At 39.5% G+C, this 14,948-nt stretch overlaps 1 protein-coding gene across 7 annotated transcripts in view; it reads right to left on the reverse strand.

Moving 5' to 3' along the window:
* Positions 1–1,658: 1,658 nt before the first annotated feature.
* Positions 1,659–14,948, reverse strand: part of LOC117964194 (leucine-rich repeat and immunoglobulin-like domain-containing nogo receptor-interacting protein 1) — a 533,294-nt gene continuing 520,004 nt past the window's right edge. For 4 of the 7 annotated variants that reach the window (XM_058998459.1, XM_058998461.1, XM_034906929.2 and 1 more), the window contains one exon: positions 1,659–7,396. In XM_058998459.1, the coding sequence (XP_058854442.1) occupies positions 5,537–7,384 (1,848 nt within the window). In that variant the 5' untranslated portion in view covers positions 7,385–7,396 and the 3' untranslated portion in view covers positions 1,659–5,536. Of the gene's footprint in view, positions 7,406–14,948 lie in introns of all 7 variants that reach the window. The other 3 variants (XM_058998460.1, XM_034906928.2, XM_034906931.2) reach the window with 1 other exon arrangement.

Genomic DNA, 14,948 nt, shown 5'->3' on the forward strand with positions numbered 1-14,948 from the left:
GCTCCTGCAGGGGGCCCCAGAGGCCCTAAACTTCACAGGTGAAAAATCAGTTCATTTTCTGTGTGAAAATGAATCATCCCCATGATCTATGCGGGCAGTGCTCAGAAAAGTTTTGATGTTTAGGGCTGTAATCTCAGAATACAGATGTCCTATAGAAGCACACAGGGAGGCATGGTTCTATGGACACTAATAAGAACAGGCTAGAAGAAATTAAAGATGCTGCCACTGCCGTCTGTTTTATTTTCTTGGTGTTTTGTGAAGGGCTTTGAGATGCCATGGCATGATAAGGCACAATATAAATTGAAGTTGTTGTTGTCTAAATCTGTATAAGAATGCACAGTTTCAAACGCCAGTTTCGTTAGTGCCTCTGCTGTATGTACATGATTGCTAGACATACTGCAGATTTAGTAGGTCAAGCTATCGGACCTCCAAACGGTGGGGGTAAATAAAAAGGGGGTGTATACTGCAACTCTGAAGCACGGAGGTACCAAATTAAACCTTTTTAAATTTTTATTTTCAGCTCTTGATTTGAACTTTTCAATATGTTTACCAAATCAAATCCAACAAACATCAGTGCAGTATTTAAACCTGCTATTGTTTATTTCTTTCTTAAAGTATGCTACTTTATGCTACTTTAAGAAAGAAATAAACAATAGCAGATATAATCGACCTACAGTAGATAAACATTATATAAATAAGTAACATATTGGGAAATGGATTACTCCCTTCGAATAGGATTCCCACTGAGAAAATCAGTTTCCCCTTTATTCCTTTCTGCCCTTCCGTTGTTGCAACTGCAGTCAAGTTGTTTGATTTCTACAAGTCACCCGAACCAAGTGACTACATGTGTTATTGTTGTGATTGCTGTATCGCCACTGACATACCAAAAATGATTCTACAAAATAAAAAAAATGTAACTTAATTTGCTTATCTTAAGTTAAATAGATAGATTGGACGCAATAGGACACAGAGGAAGCAGCCTTTAGCCTATATGATTGAAAAACATGATTCAGAGGGTGTGTAATAGAACAGAGGGCTCCTTTTATCAAGCTTGAAGAAGGTTCATTATAAAAAAAAAGCATTTAGATATCTTCCGGCAGGATTGACACAGATTAAGGAGGCATTCGGCCCACATGAGCTTGTCTGGTTCCCAGTAGCTGATTGATCTCAGAACTTCATCAAGCTGGTTTTTAAAGAAGCCACTTTTCTGCCAACATGACTTTGTAGCCCGATCCATACCACTGTCTGAGTGAAGAAGTGACTTCATCCATACCCTCTCCACTGTGTGAAGAAGTGACTCCTTCATCCACACCCTCACCGCTGTCTGTGTGAAGAAGTGACTCCTTCATCCACACCCTCACCACTGTCTGTGTGAAGTGACTCCTTCATCCACACCCTCACCACTGTCTGTGTGAAGTGACGACTCCATCCACACCCTCACCGCTGTCTGTGTGAAGTGACTCCTTCATCCACACCCTCACCACTGTCTGTGTGAAGTGACTCCTTCATCCACACCCTCACCACTGTCTGTGTGAAGTGACTCCTTCATCCACACCCTCACCACTGTCTGTGTGAAGTGACGACTCCATCCACACCCTCACCACTGTCTGTGTGAAGTGACTCCTTCATCCACACCCTCACCGCTGTGTGTGAAGTGACTCCTTCATCCACACCCTCACCACTGTCTGTGTGAAGTGACTCCTTCATCCACACCCTCACTACTGTCTGTGTGAAGTGACTCCTTCATCCACACCCTCACCACTGTGTGAAGTGACTCCTTCATCCACACCCTCACCACTGTGTGAAAAAGTGACTCCTTCTCCACTTCATTTCAACAGTGTTCTCTGGTCCTGGTTGGTCTGTTTCATTTTTATCCCCCCTATTTGGTATAATATATCTATTGTTGTGACCGGCTAACCCCCTTTACATTTGTTGACATTTAATTTAATTTGCCACGTTTCTGCCCAGTTCTGTATGTGGTCTAAAATCTTTTTGTATTCCTCTGTGGCTGTAAACTGCATTTCATTAGTCTTGCCACCAGGTGGCAAAATAAATCAGAAAATGCATTAAACAAAACAGCAAAGAGCGCCGTGGACATGATTGTTCATGCTTGTTCAGTTTTATAGTTATTCTACTAAAATCAATATAGCTGGCTGTATAAGAAGTGCTTACAAGTATAAATACCCCACAAAACACTCACCCTTTTTAAGCGTACTGGAGCAGCAAGAATCTGAAATAAAATGCAGAGTCTTTAATGTAAATATGTTTTTATACTAGTGGTACAGTAGCCTACTTGTACACTTCCAACTATAATGAAACACTACTCTGAACCAATGTACTATACAATCCTGTTAATTCTGTATTTGTTAATACAAGTGAGAAAGGTGAAAATTAAAATTCAGAGTGTTATAATTAATAAAGCTCTGAAGTCCAATGATAATTGAAAACACAACAGTATATATTGTCTGAATAGGGCACAGGGTGTGAAAAATCGGTCAAACAGCATATGTAATGCTCAATCATCATAACTTGTGTGCATGAAAATACAATCGGTCAGTGATTTGCTAAATGTTCTTTGTGTCCAAAAGGTACTGGAGGATACTGAAATGTAAACTCACTGCATTTCTGCAAGACATAAATGAACTATAGTCTAATTAAACCAATGAAAACCTTACCATTTCAAAAAGGTGCCAGAGTTGTATCTAAAATTTTATTTCACAAAAGGGAGCATATTATTTAATTAATGAATGCAGGTAGGCAATGGGGTAATGAGATCATAAAAACCCTAAATTTGCTTGTAAAACGGTTTGACAAACAAAGAGAGACCTACCTGTATCATAGGACACATCGCAGATTCATTTTCACAAGATAAAGAGCATGATAATAGGTAATGTACAGTACAATAGTAGAGAGTTTAAAACTTATTTCATCTCCACACTGTGTGCTAGTTGCTGTAAGACAGCTGTGCAGTGGAAGTACACTTTAAAAAACATGTTAAAGTTTTGAGTGTCGTAATTAGGTTTAAAATTGTATATTGTAGCTCAAGAGCCATGATGATTAACAGAGGGAAGCTGAACGCAGCCACCCCAGCTTGCTCTCGGGTACAAGGACAAAGTACAATGGGTAAAAAGCTTTGTGACTGGTCTGCCTTCTGTTTCAGAGCTGCTACTTCAACAACTAAAGCCAGCATCAACTAACAGCTGATAATTACATAAAAGAAACAAAAAGGCCGTTGAAATCTATATTCGCTTCTCTCGCTGACATATCACTTGCTCAACAAAGCATAGCTAGTATGCCCAGAGTGGGGGCTAACTTGCTTCCTGGACTACCAGAGGGGCTCCTCTCCTCTGAGCGGTGAGGTAGGGTCTTCGGAGTAGCGCAATTAAATCATTTGCATTGGTGTAATAATTTGTGTTGGCTGTAAATTTTGTACAAGCCAGTCAGACACAGATGCTGATTCCCGGACATGGCAACCCTAATGTATTAAGTTATGATGAAACTGCACTTTAGAGCACACACTATTTTTATGTTACTATTGGGATTTGCAGTCCTGACGTGTGATGAATGTCACGGACACGCTTGTTTGAATCATAATTTCATTCTTTTTGAAAGGTGTTATAAAGACAATAGAAACCATAATTGAAATGTAACCCTAGGGTAAATATTACATTTTGTGATACTGTCTAGATTCATTGGTTTGTGTGGACACTGATGAAAATGTCTTTGTTAATGTTTAAAAATATGCAATAATAATAATAATAATAATAATAATAATAGTGTTCCCCATGTTTGAATTAATAATTGAACCATTAGTTAAAAAAAAAAAACGCCATAGATGTTTAATACAACATACCATATTTTCATCAAACAATTTAACACCAAGAAAATTGTGTTGATTTAAAAAAAAAAAAAAAAAAGAAATCTGCATATTACCTTTATTGCACAGAACAATTAATTACTTTTTTTTTTTTTTTAATTAAAAGAAGTTCATTGTAATCCTGGGTTAACATAAAAAAGTTTCCAATTCCTTCATTTTTGCATGTCTAGTAGGAGCCGCTTCCCACAGGAAAGCAGGCAGAACCAGAGTAAAGTACACATGTGACAAAGTGAGCCTTTGGTATACCAAATTATGGCAACTAGCTGTTTAATGGCTTTTATGCTTCAGCCACCTTGGGCCAAAAATGCTAACAGCCTGCCACGACCCCCTACCCATATTATACAGGCTCACTGTGGGTGTGCTCTTTATTCCGGTTTGTACATAAACATCATTTTAAAACACCTTAGATTTTTGCAACCGTATTTTCAGAAACAAATAATAATATGGACACGACTCAAATTCTAGTAAATGTAAGATTCTTTTCATGGATGGGGGTCAAACAGAAATACTATACATGTTTTGTTAAGACATTTTTATTCTGTCACACTTTTTGGAAAATATTCCTGGTCAAAAGGTAGTATTAATCTGATACTGCTCCGTGGGTAAGTGAACACATGACCTTTTGCTGAACAGAGCTTAAAATAAAGACTCCAGCTCTCCCTTCGTCTTGCAAACTGCGCAAACTGACTACTGGTCACTGTATTAGAGGTATTGCTGGCTACCTGAAATTATATGTCCGTGTGTAATATGAAATATTGGGCTCTGCGCACCAAAACTTGAATACTCTAACTGTTTTAAGGAATCTTTTGTGAACAACCTTATTTGATTAATTAAATCAAGCTTGCAGTTAATGAAACAGTCTTTGACTGTTATAGCGATGGAAGTATTTCTCATTTTTAAATAATTCAAAGCTCTACAAAATAAGAGAATGTTTAAAAGCAGTCCTTAAAACATTATGTAAAACAGTTCTGTGTTGAAAGGGGGAGATATTTATATACTGTATATAATATCTATTTTTACAGTGTTGATACTGGATCCCCGCCTTTGTTGGAGCCCACTAAATCTTTGTGAAATCACTACTACTGCACAGTACTGTTTCTGTCAATGAAAATATAGGTGAAAAGATATTTCTCTGTTAAAAACAAATGTTCACGTAGAAAAGACTCAACTTTCAAGACTGAAGCTATGTGTTCACCAACCCCTATTCAAGGATACTACCTAGTTATCATTTCCATAAAACAAATTATCTTTTTTTAGTTAAAAAAAATGGAATAAATAAATAAAGGCATAAAGACTCTGCAGGGAGAGATCTGCCTCTCGCATTCCGGCTAATGATAGGAAACTTTTTTAAAACGGCTCATTTAATTGTTTTTTAATTTCCTTTTTTTTCCATAAAAATCCACGTCTGAATCCAGTACACAAAGTTTGGTTTCAAAGAAGTGGTCCATGATAGCCCATCTGTAATAAGTCTTGATTAAACATCCAGGGAGGATTGAATGAACAAAACAAAGCAAAAAAAAAACCAACAACAAACATCGCCATCCCAGCTTCGAAGTTAGGATTGTTCTTTTTTTGTTGAGAATAACATCCTGGGAGTCAGGCGGTTGGGGAGGGGTTGTTTTACATTTTTCCATTCCTTCCTTCCATGCCTTTGGCCTATCATATCATCTTCATATTGAACTTGCGAGGAGCATCGGCTGTGCTGCTGCTTATGCCGGCGTCAGACTTGCGGGGCACATACTCAATTTCAATGTTGTTCTTGGTGTTGCCCTTGCCCCTGCTCCAGAGGAAGAGGAGGACCAGGCAGAATAACACCACCCCAAGGAAGGAAATGAAGCCCATGGTGGTCGCAATTATCAGTGTCTTGATGTCGAACGGGAAGGGAACAGTGGCTCGTGTCCCATTGGAGCCATTCTCATTAGGCTGATTAGAGATAAAGGCCAGGGTCTTGTTGGGCTGGTGGGGCCAATCTGGAGAGTAACTGCGGACGTGTAAATGAGCAACCACAGTGTCATTGCCTCCCGCATTGCTGGCGATGCAAGCATAGGTGCCATTGTCCTGTATCTGGGCATAACGCACCTCTAGTGTGCCATCGGGGAACACTGTCAGACGCCCGTTGGTCTTTGCTGAGATTAGGTGCTTGCGAGGGGACACCCACCTTATCACGGGTACTGGATCCCCATCTGCCCGGCACACAAAGTGAACAGTGTGACCCTCGTCCACAAACACCTGCTGGGGCTTCCGTTCCCGGATTCTGGATTTACGGCAGGTGAAATAATTGGGCAGGAGTATGTCTGGGAAATCCTTAAACTCTTTGCCCTGGACAAACTCTGGTGCGGAGCAGGTAGGCTGCTGCCGGTTGAAATTGAGCCTCCAGCGGCGACGGAAGACCCACAGTAGACGGCAATCACAAGCCAGAGGATTGTTATCCAGGATAAGGGTCTCCAAGTTGCCCACTGAATGGAAGGCAGACTCCTCCAGTGTGGAGAGATAATTGCCTGAGACATTGAGGATCCGTAGGTAGTTCAGCCCCTTGAAGGAATAAGGCTCTATAGTGGCCAATTGACCACCCACTAAGTGAAACTCCTGGAGCCTAAGCAATTCGTGGAGCATGTCTCCTTCCACTGTGTGTATTGGATTAAAGGATAAATTCAGGAAGCGCAGGTAGACCAAGTGGCGGATAGCCATGTAAGGAATGGTGGTAAGGTTACAATGCGTAATGGTGAGGGAGGTCAAGTTGAGGCCATACAGGCAGTTGGAGGTCATGGTGTCCAGGAACGGCCAGTGGGAGATTTCGAGGACCTTGAGCCTGTATAGCCGCTTGAAGGAATAGTCCCTGACCACGTTAATATTGAGGTGGCTCAGCCGGAGCACGATCAGGCCATGGAGGTGGGAGAGTGCTTCCGTGGGGATAGAGGTCAAGTTGCACTTCTCCAGGGACAGCTGCTCTAGGCTGGTGAGGCCACTGAAGGCTCGGTGGGAGATGAACACTAGGTCATTGTCCCCCACCTCCAGAGCCTTAAGATTGTAAAGGTCCTGGAACATATAGTCCAGCAGTATGACAATTTTGTTCTCGCTAATGTCCAATTGGGTGAGGTTGCTCAGCCCTGTGAAAACCCCCAGTTGAATGAGCTTCAGCTTGTTGCTGCGCAGCCCTAACGTCCTCAAGCCGTAGAGGTTGTTGAAGGCCCCAGGCTCGATGGTGGAGATGACATTCTCGTTGAGCTCCAGTTCCTCCAGGTGGGGAAAGGGTGCAAACTCGTCTGGGTTAATGGTCTTGATGCGATTTTTGCTGAGGTCCAGAAGGCGCGTCTCAGTTGGGATACCCTCAGGTATGGTCATTAGCCGTTTGCGATGGCACAGCACCGATCGCTCCTGGGCATTACAGTCACAGCGAGCTGGGCAGCCTGTGGCTGAGCCTGACAGGACAGTACCCAGCATCAGGAGCAGAATAGGCTGCCAGCAAGCCACCAGGGAGCTGTGCACACTAGCCTCCCCAGCCACCATCCTACCTGTTACCTGCAGAGACTCAAGAGAGAGAAAAGTGCAAGTTAGCAATGACAGCACATGATCCTAAATGCCTTATGAACATTTAATTACACCCTTTAACTTGGCAGCCTTCATAAGCATGTTCCTTTAATAGCTACAAAAATACATTCAAAAAGTGCTGTTCTTTGAATAACAAGAAGAATAGTGTTTTGAGAATAGGAATGGTAAGATTTAGATAAATAATGTTTGAGTAGAACATAAGAAAATGTACAAACATTAGTGAGGCCTTTCAGCCCATCTAAGCTGTTCTGGTTTCTTGTAGCTGATTGATCTCAAAGCTTTGTCAAGTTGGGTCTGAAAGGACCCAAGTGATTCTGCCTCAACAACATGACTAGGTAACCCAATCCATACCCGCTACTAGAGGCTCCAGACGTCTTATACAAAGAGTGCCCAGAAAACACAATTCATGTACAAATCTAAACAATAAGGTCAAAGTATGTTTTTATAATGGATAACTGTTTTGAATTTTGTGAGACAAATTTTATTAGTGAAGTGAACAGTAGCAGATTTAAATACAGTGCACTCCGGTTATAAGAATCGCATCCATCCCAGATGATTTGATTCTTCTAAGCGGTTGATTCTTAAAAGCAAACCGATATGATTACACTTGGCAAAAGCGTCCCTCCGCGCATCAGCAGTTTAAATACAGTATACAAATGTCAATGGTGCTCAATCACTGAAGACAATACGTCAACGCAATCAAAACAAGTCATCATGGATAAGCAACTTGTTATATGATCACGGTTATGTTTACTCAAGGCTGCAGAATCCTATGTTACTACAGTATATTTGAGAAGTGATTGCCTAGTTTAACTGCCGTGTGGTGTTATGTGAATGGCCTTTGAATTAAAATGGCATTACTGTACAGTATTTTACTGTCAGGACTACCACTGAATTTAAGCATCTGTGTCAGTTCTACACTTGTCTTCTTTCTATTCCTTAAGGATATTATCTTCAAAGTATTGCTCATCCTTGTTAGACAGCCTTTTGGGTCTTCCAGTCCTGGATTTGTCAATTACAGATGATGTTTCTTTGTACTTGTTGATTATGCTTCGGATACCACACCTTGAAAATCAAGTGATGCAAGCTATTTCACTCAATGTATTTCCTTCTTTATGCAAGTCAAGGTTGTTATAATAGTAGAAAACACTAGTGGAGGCTTTGAGTAAATTGTTGATGCTCATAATGCATCAGAGGTGAAAAATGCAACATGTCTAAGACTTTTGCACAGCAGTGTGTGTGTGTGTATATATATATATATATATATATATATATATATATATATATATATATATATATATATTACACACCCCTGCTTTACTTTTAATATCCAGTAAATACATCTGAATAATCAGCGTTTTACCAGAGTGTAAAACTGAAGATGATAAGAGGTAGGCTAATAAGTACATCTTTAAAAAAGGAATGAATGAGACTGCATACTGTATATATTATTAAATGCTTGTGTGATGATAACAGCAGCACTGGAACAACTCAAGAGATATGTATATGAGGACGCTGGTGACTAAATGTAGACAATGTGGCAAGAATCCAACAAGCGTTAATGATGAACAGCAGCAGCCCAAAGCCACTTGAGAATGCAAACATAATCAAAAAATAATCAAAAAAGATTCCATTGTTATGCACAATCAATCATCTCTCTGACCTTTAACAGCTGAACTGTTCTGCTATATATAATACGCAATTATGGCTCTGTTATAATCTTCTAATAGTGTTGAAGCTCAGCTACTGTCCTTCCCTAGACCTCCTAATTTTACTTTCATATTGAATTCTATCTTCAAAAAGGTGTGATATTAAAATGTCCAAGTTGCTGAAGTGTTCACATGCATGATTTCAAGAACGACCTGGTTTGGATTTATAACTCAAAGGTCAGCCCCTTTTTATAGGCTGATCCTGTTAAAACATAAGAAATCAAATCTGTATCCACTCAGTTTTCAACTGTCTCCGCAGCAAGGGTAATCCTTTTTTATTCTGGACTGAACAGATTCAGTTTCGTCAACCTATGAACATAACTCTTTCCCGCAAAGCCTGGGATTAGGCTGGTTGCTCCTCACTGGACTTTCTACAAAGAATTGTACGCTGTGTTGCAAGCGTGGTCTCACCACTGCATTAAATATTCATCATATCCTCGGTCTCACCACTGCATTAAACAAACGTCATATCCTCGGTCTCACCACTGCATTAAACAAACTCATCATAGCCTCACTTGACTTGTACTCATCACACTGCCTGCTTGTTTTGCTCAAAGCAACGAGGATACTTCAAGGCCAAGGTCTTCCTCATGGTCAGCCTGTTCCAGTTCTGTACCCTTTTGGTATCTGAATCCTGCATTTCTGTGATTGACCTGTAACTCATTGCATTTATTAAGATTCAAATGTATTTAATATGTTTCATGCCCCTATTAAGTCATAAGACCAGAAATATATGTTGTATATGTGACGTGTTTTGGTCAGACTTATAGTACATGGCAATGGTACGACTCCAGCCCAGTCATGTAAATAACAGAATATAACCATGTAGTTATACTGTTAATCTTGAACTGCATTTCGTAACACACACTTCAAATATGCATGAATGTTTCTAACATCCTAACTGAATTTCAGATTAATTCAGTAAAAGAATGCCCTAATTCAATTTGAATTGCTGACACTTAGACATATACAGATACCATCTCAGTCATGACTAAATCTCTGAACATTTTTTTTTCCATCACTCAAAGTGACACCATATTAAATATTACAGAAGAATATTTTGCACCAATTATGTAACCTATTAAATTTGTATGACATCGTGGACTATATCCTACAGTTTAATATTGGATTAAAACATAAATATATAATGGTTGAAGTCTGCTAGAAACACCCTAAATCCTCACGACAGTGCCTGACTCTAGTTAGAACCATTGACTGTAGCCAGTACCATTGAAATATGGGGGCATTACAACATGTAGCAAAAGCTTAGTAAATCTATCCTTAAGTTGCTGTTGATTTGGACAATTTCTTCATTTTCACTGCAGTTTTACTGGGTTTTCATAAGGGATTGCTTGTTTGAATTGCTGATCCTAACAGCTTTGTAACAATGCAATATCCATTTTCCAAGTTTTCACCTGCCAGTTGAATTAATAAGAAAGATGACCCCAATGACACTGTGATTGGAATCTGGATCAATAGTGTGGGCTAGCTTATGTGCATGATATGGCGAGGTTTATATGAGACAAATAGGTTCCAAAGCTTTAATACAAAATAGGTCATTGGCCATGAAAGGGAGAAGATCTTAGAAGTGCCTCAGTTTGCCTGCCCAGACAACATGTTCATTTTAAATCATATTTGACTTTTTTCTCTCTTGCTTCACCAAAGGCTAACATGTAACTACAAAAACAGTCCAACCTAAAAGTCTAGCACTGTTTTCTTGTGTGCTTGCCTCAAAGTAGTTTTCAAAATGTCTAGATCCATAGAGCTGTTATATTGATATTCCATAACCCCAAACATTCTGAATTAAACTAATACAAAATATTCACCTTCTTACTGAAGAAGACAGTGTCTAAATGTGTGTCTATTGGACTTTTATTCAGCTATATGAATGCACAATAGTATGTTGCAACCACCATGTCCTTTTTAAAATGTAAACTATTTACCTTTGAGTGGCCAGCAACAGGCCTAGCCATCTCAGACTTTCCATAGATACAGCACCAAGTTACAACAGAAAAGTGGTACTCTTCGTTTTTGGGGCAAAACAAGTCTGCAGTATTTCAGAAGGGTACATGCTGACATCTAGCAAACACACACTGTTCAGTCATGCACAATAGTTTGTTGAATAGTGTTACAGATCCTAAAATATAACTATCCACCAACTTACTTTTAGTGTATAGTCTTTAAACAGATACCGTAAACATTGTCTCCTGTTTCCTGGTTTGAGTTGTGAAGACAGTACGTTTGTTCCCCTGAGACTAGCGATCTTCATCACTTCTCAACACTGCTGCTGCAGAAAATAAAAATTGCACTCCAAAGCAAAGACTCTACAGCTGATTTAAAGGTCATTACACTTTAATATTTCACATAGGCTATGACCACGTCCAACAGTTTAATTCACAGGTCAGACCAATGTGTACTAGTATTATTTTTTATTTTATAGCTTGATACTGGGGGCTCAGTTCTCAATATTGACAAGTGGTAGCCATGTTTTAATGAAGCTTTAAGGCATGATGGGATGGGTTGACATGATATAACCGCACACTCAAGGCGTTATAAGGTGCAAAGCGGAGTTAGTGGAATAAGCAGCCTATTCGGGATTAATATAATTATCATTTTCTTTCTGTTGGGGGAAAAACACTTTTATTTAGGTTTTTCATATGAATAATTACCTCCTTAAAAATGCACATAATTGCTTCAGAAATATATCTATTTTTGTTGATGCGTATCTGTTATTGACTGTTGCAGTCATAAATGAGTACTGTGCTGCTGCAGTTGCTTTCCTTCACCACAAGCGTTAGAGTGGGGGAGATGTGCAGGACAGTAGCTTGAAAGTACAGTGAAGACAGAGTGAAAGCTGCAGGAAAGCAGCGTGGTGGTGGTGTGAGTTAGCCTCAATCACACCACTTTCATGTTGCATGTACTGTACTTACTAGCAACACAGGTGTTGCTCTTTGAAAAGACCCAGAACCACGTCTGTCTGCTGCTGAGCAGCCAAGGTGAATGGCATTGATTCTGCTTGTTCTTATCGCTGTACTTTTCATTATTAATTGGTATATCTGGAGACAGCTTGGCAAATACGAAACAGAAATTATGTATATGACATTTGCATATCTGGCAAGTGTCAGGCTGAGGAAAATTGTATTAGCGAGATTAATTCTGAAGCTTCGTTATATGTAACACAGACCCATTACTTGTCATCCAAAGTAAAATACATAAATAAATAGTATTATAGCAGAAATGCACTGAAGTATTTTTTTTTAACTGAAATTGACAGTTAATACAATTCTATGAAGCCCCTCTGAACTACCATACCTGCAGAATATTTAGTGTTTTGTACAGCAATTACAGCTGCATACTAAAATGTACAGTATGTGACCAGAAACCTGATATTTAAATTTTTTATTAAAGGATTATATCCCCTTGTATTATAACATAAATACATTGTTTTTTTCTGAAAGGAAATTACAGTGGGAACGGCATATGCAGCGATGACAAATTTGCGGCAAAATTAAGGTTAGTCTATTGGGACATTCGTTTAACCAGCCATATCTTGTTTTTGCAGTGCTAGAGAGCCCTCTGTGGCTAAACTGGAATCTCAAGGACTATAACTGAAATACATCTGTTAATCAGCAGGTGGTGTTGCAAACTGAAGCCTTAGGCTTGCATGGCATCATCTGCTCACCCTGCGTAAATCCCATAATTAAAAAAATGTAAATACAGATTTACAATCTATAAGAACATTAAAAAATGTACAAAGGGGGGATGGGGGCGGTTGTGTGATCTATGCTTGTCCGGTCCTAGTGCTGTAGCCGATTGATCTCAAAACCTTGTCTCTTAAACATCTGCGAGTACTACTCCTGTTGTGTCTGACTAGTCTGGGACAAAAACTCCTGCAAATCCATTGTGATAACATAACAATTCCTGACAATACTTCTAGGATACTTCTACTATGCTATGTGGCAAACACATTACACCCTGCTGCTATTTCCAAACCTGCCTGGGAGATCAAATCAGTTGAAATGTCACCCATCAGATTCCACTTGCATGGGCCCTGCTCGCTTCGGTCCTACCTGCTCATTGCTGTCATTCCACTCGAGCTCATGACTCTGTTAAAAAACTGACGTGCTAATTCCCATGTGGATGTACAGTACTAACATTTTGCATCTGTACAGTATATTTCAATTCAGAATATAATCCAAACCACAGTTACAACTGGAATCTAAATTCTGCTCCGGCAGCAACTTCCAGCACAGCAGGATCTTCAAGTCAGTGTCTGTCCACCCCAGTTGCTTTAACCATTTATGCCCTAGAAATGCCCTTTAGATTGAACACTCCTTATCTTTTTCAATATGTTTTAGTTATTAATAAATAGTCAACGCACAAAGCAATGTGGCAATGTAAAACTCAAAAATACGAAAGCCCAGAATTGAAATGTTCTGAGACAGGAGCACTAAGACTACCAAGCACTACCAGAAATCAGGGATTGCTGCTAACTCTGCCAATTTGAGGATCAATTAGGATTTTTAGCGAACACCAGGGTATATTATACATGGAAAACATGGCAATACATGAATATCCACTGTGCTGTGTCCTTTATGAAAAAGAAAGCGCAAAACCTTTAATTAAATACATAAAAGAAGCTTTGTAATGACACAGTAAATCCAAAGGAACAAGCAATAGGAGACTCATTAGAAATATTATAATAAAACAAAAGAGCGATAATTCAAGCATTATCCATCATCGTGGTGTACTGACTTAGACTGTGCACATGTCCTTAATGTATTGCATTGTAATTACAGACATTAATATGGCCTCTTTTCATCATATAATAACCCAGACTTGGCTTTACCGGATAGCTGGATTACATTATATGGTAGGATAATGAATTTGTAGTTTTTGTGCAAGACAGCTAAACTGACTGGAAATTTAGAGCAACTGGTATGCAAGGAGCCAATCATAAACCCAGACTGTATGTAATTTAAAGTGCAAAAAAAAAAAAGGTTATTGTACTGACAGTGCGTTCTGTTCAGTGACTTCTGCTGCTGCATCATTTTGCTAATTTCTTTGAAGTCAGGTTCATAGCTGGTCAAGTTTAGCTTCATGCAAGCATTCAGGCTTTCTTCTGTTAATCTTGAGCGCACATTGTTTTTGATGTGATTCAAGTGGGAGAAAGGCTGTTCGTATATATAGGTGGAGCTAAACATTGTTAAGAGAGTAAAACTGCCATTCTGCATTGTGCCGTATGTAAGTGGAAGTTCATTCCAAGATTGCAGAATGAGGTTCTCTTCGTGCTCTAATTTCTTAAAATCAGTCCATTTGTACAGTTTTGATAGTTCTGCGCGTTGCCGAGCAAGGCTTTCCAGATATTAATTTAGAGTGCGAAACTTTTCAACCCAAATGTCTGATTCCTTGAAGTCGACAACTTCCAGCTCCAAATCTCCGACTGAGATGCCCGGAATCACTGTCAAAGTCCAGTGCTTCCACACAAGTTTCATGGGGATGAATCATGAACTTGAACAAAGTGCTGTGTCTGCGAAAGTCCACAAAACGAGACTAGAACGACATTAGCAGATCAAATGTAAACACCACAAGATCTAGATTGTTGCGAGGATCCTCTACCATGCATAAATCTCAAAACATTAGTAACATCTCAAAGCAAGTCAGTGTGCCAGTCTCGATATGTCTGATGAACTGATTCAATTTGGATTCAAATGCAAAGACTGCCTGCTGTGGAGACAGGACGGTGTTTTCTTGTCCTTGAAGTTTAACATGAAGTTGATAGAATGACCTGTAATGTCCACTAGATAATAGAA

Source organism: Acipenser ruthenus, chromosome 24 (genome assembly GCF_902713425.1).
Source record: "Acipenser ruthenus chromosome 24, fAciRut3.2 maternal haplotype, whole genome shotgun sequence".
NCBI classification, from domain to species: domain Eukaryota; kingdom Metazoa; phylum Chordata; class Actinopteri; order Acipenseriformes; family Acipenseridae; genus Acipenser; species Acipenser ruthenus.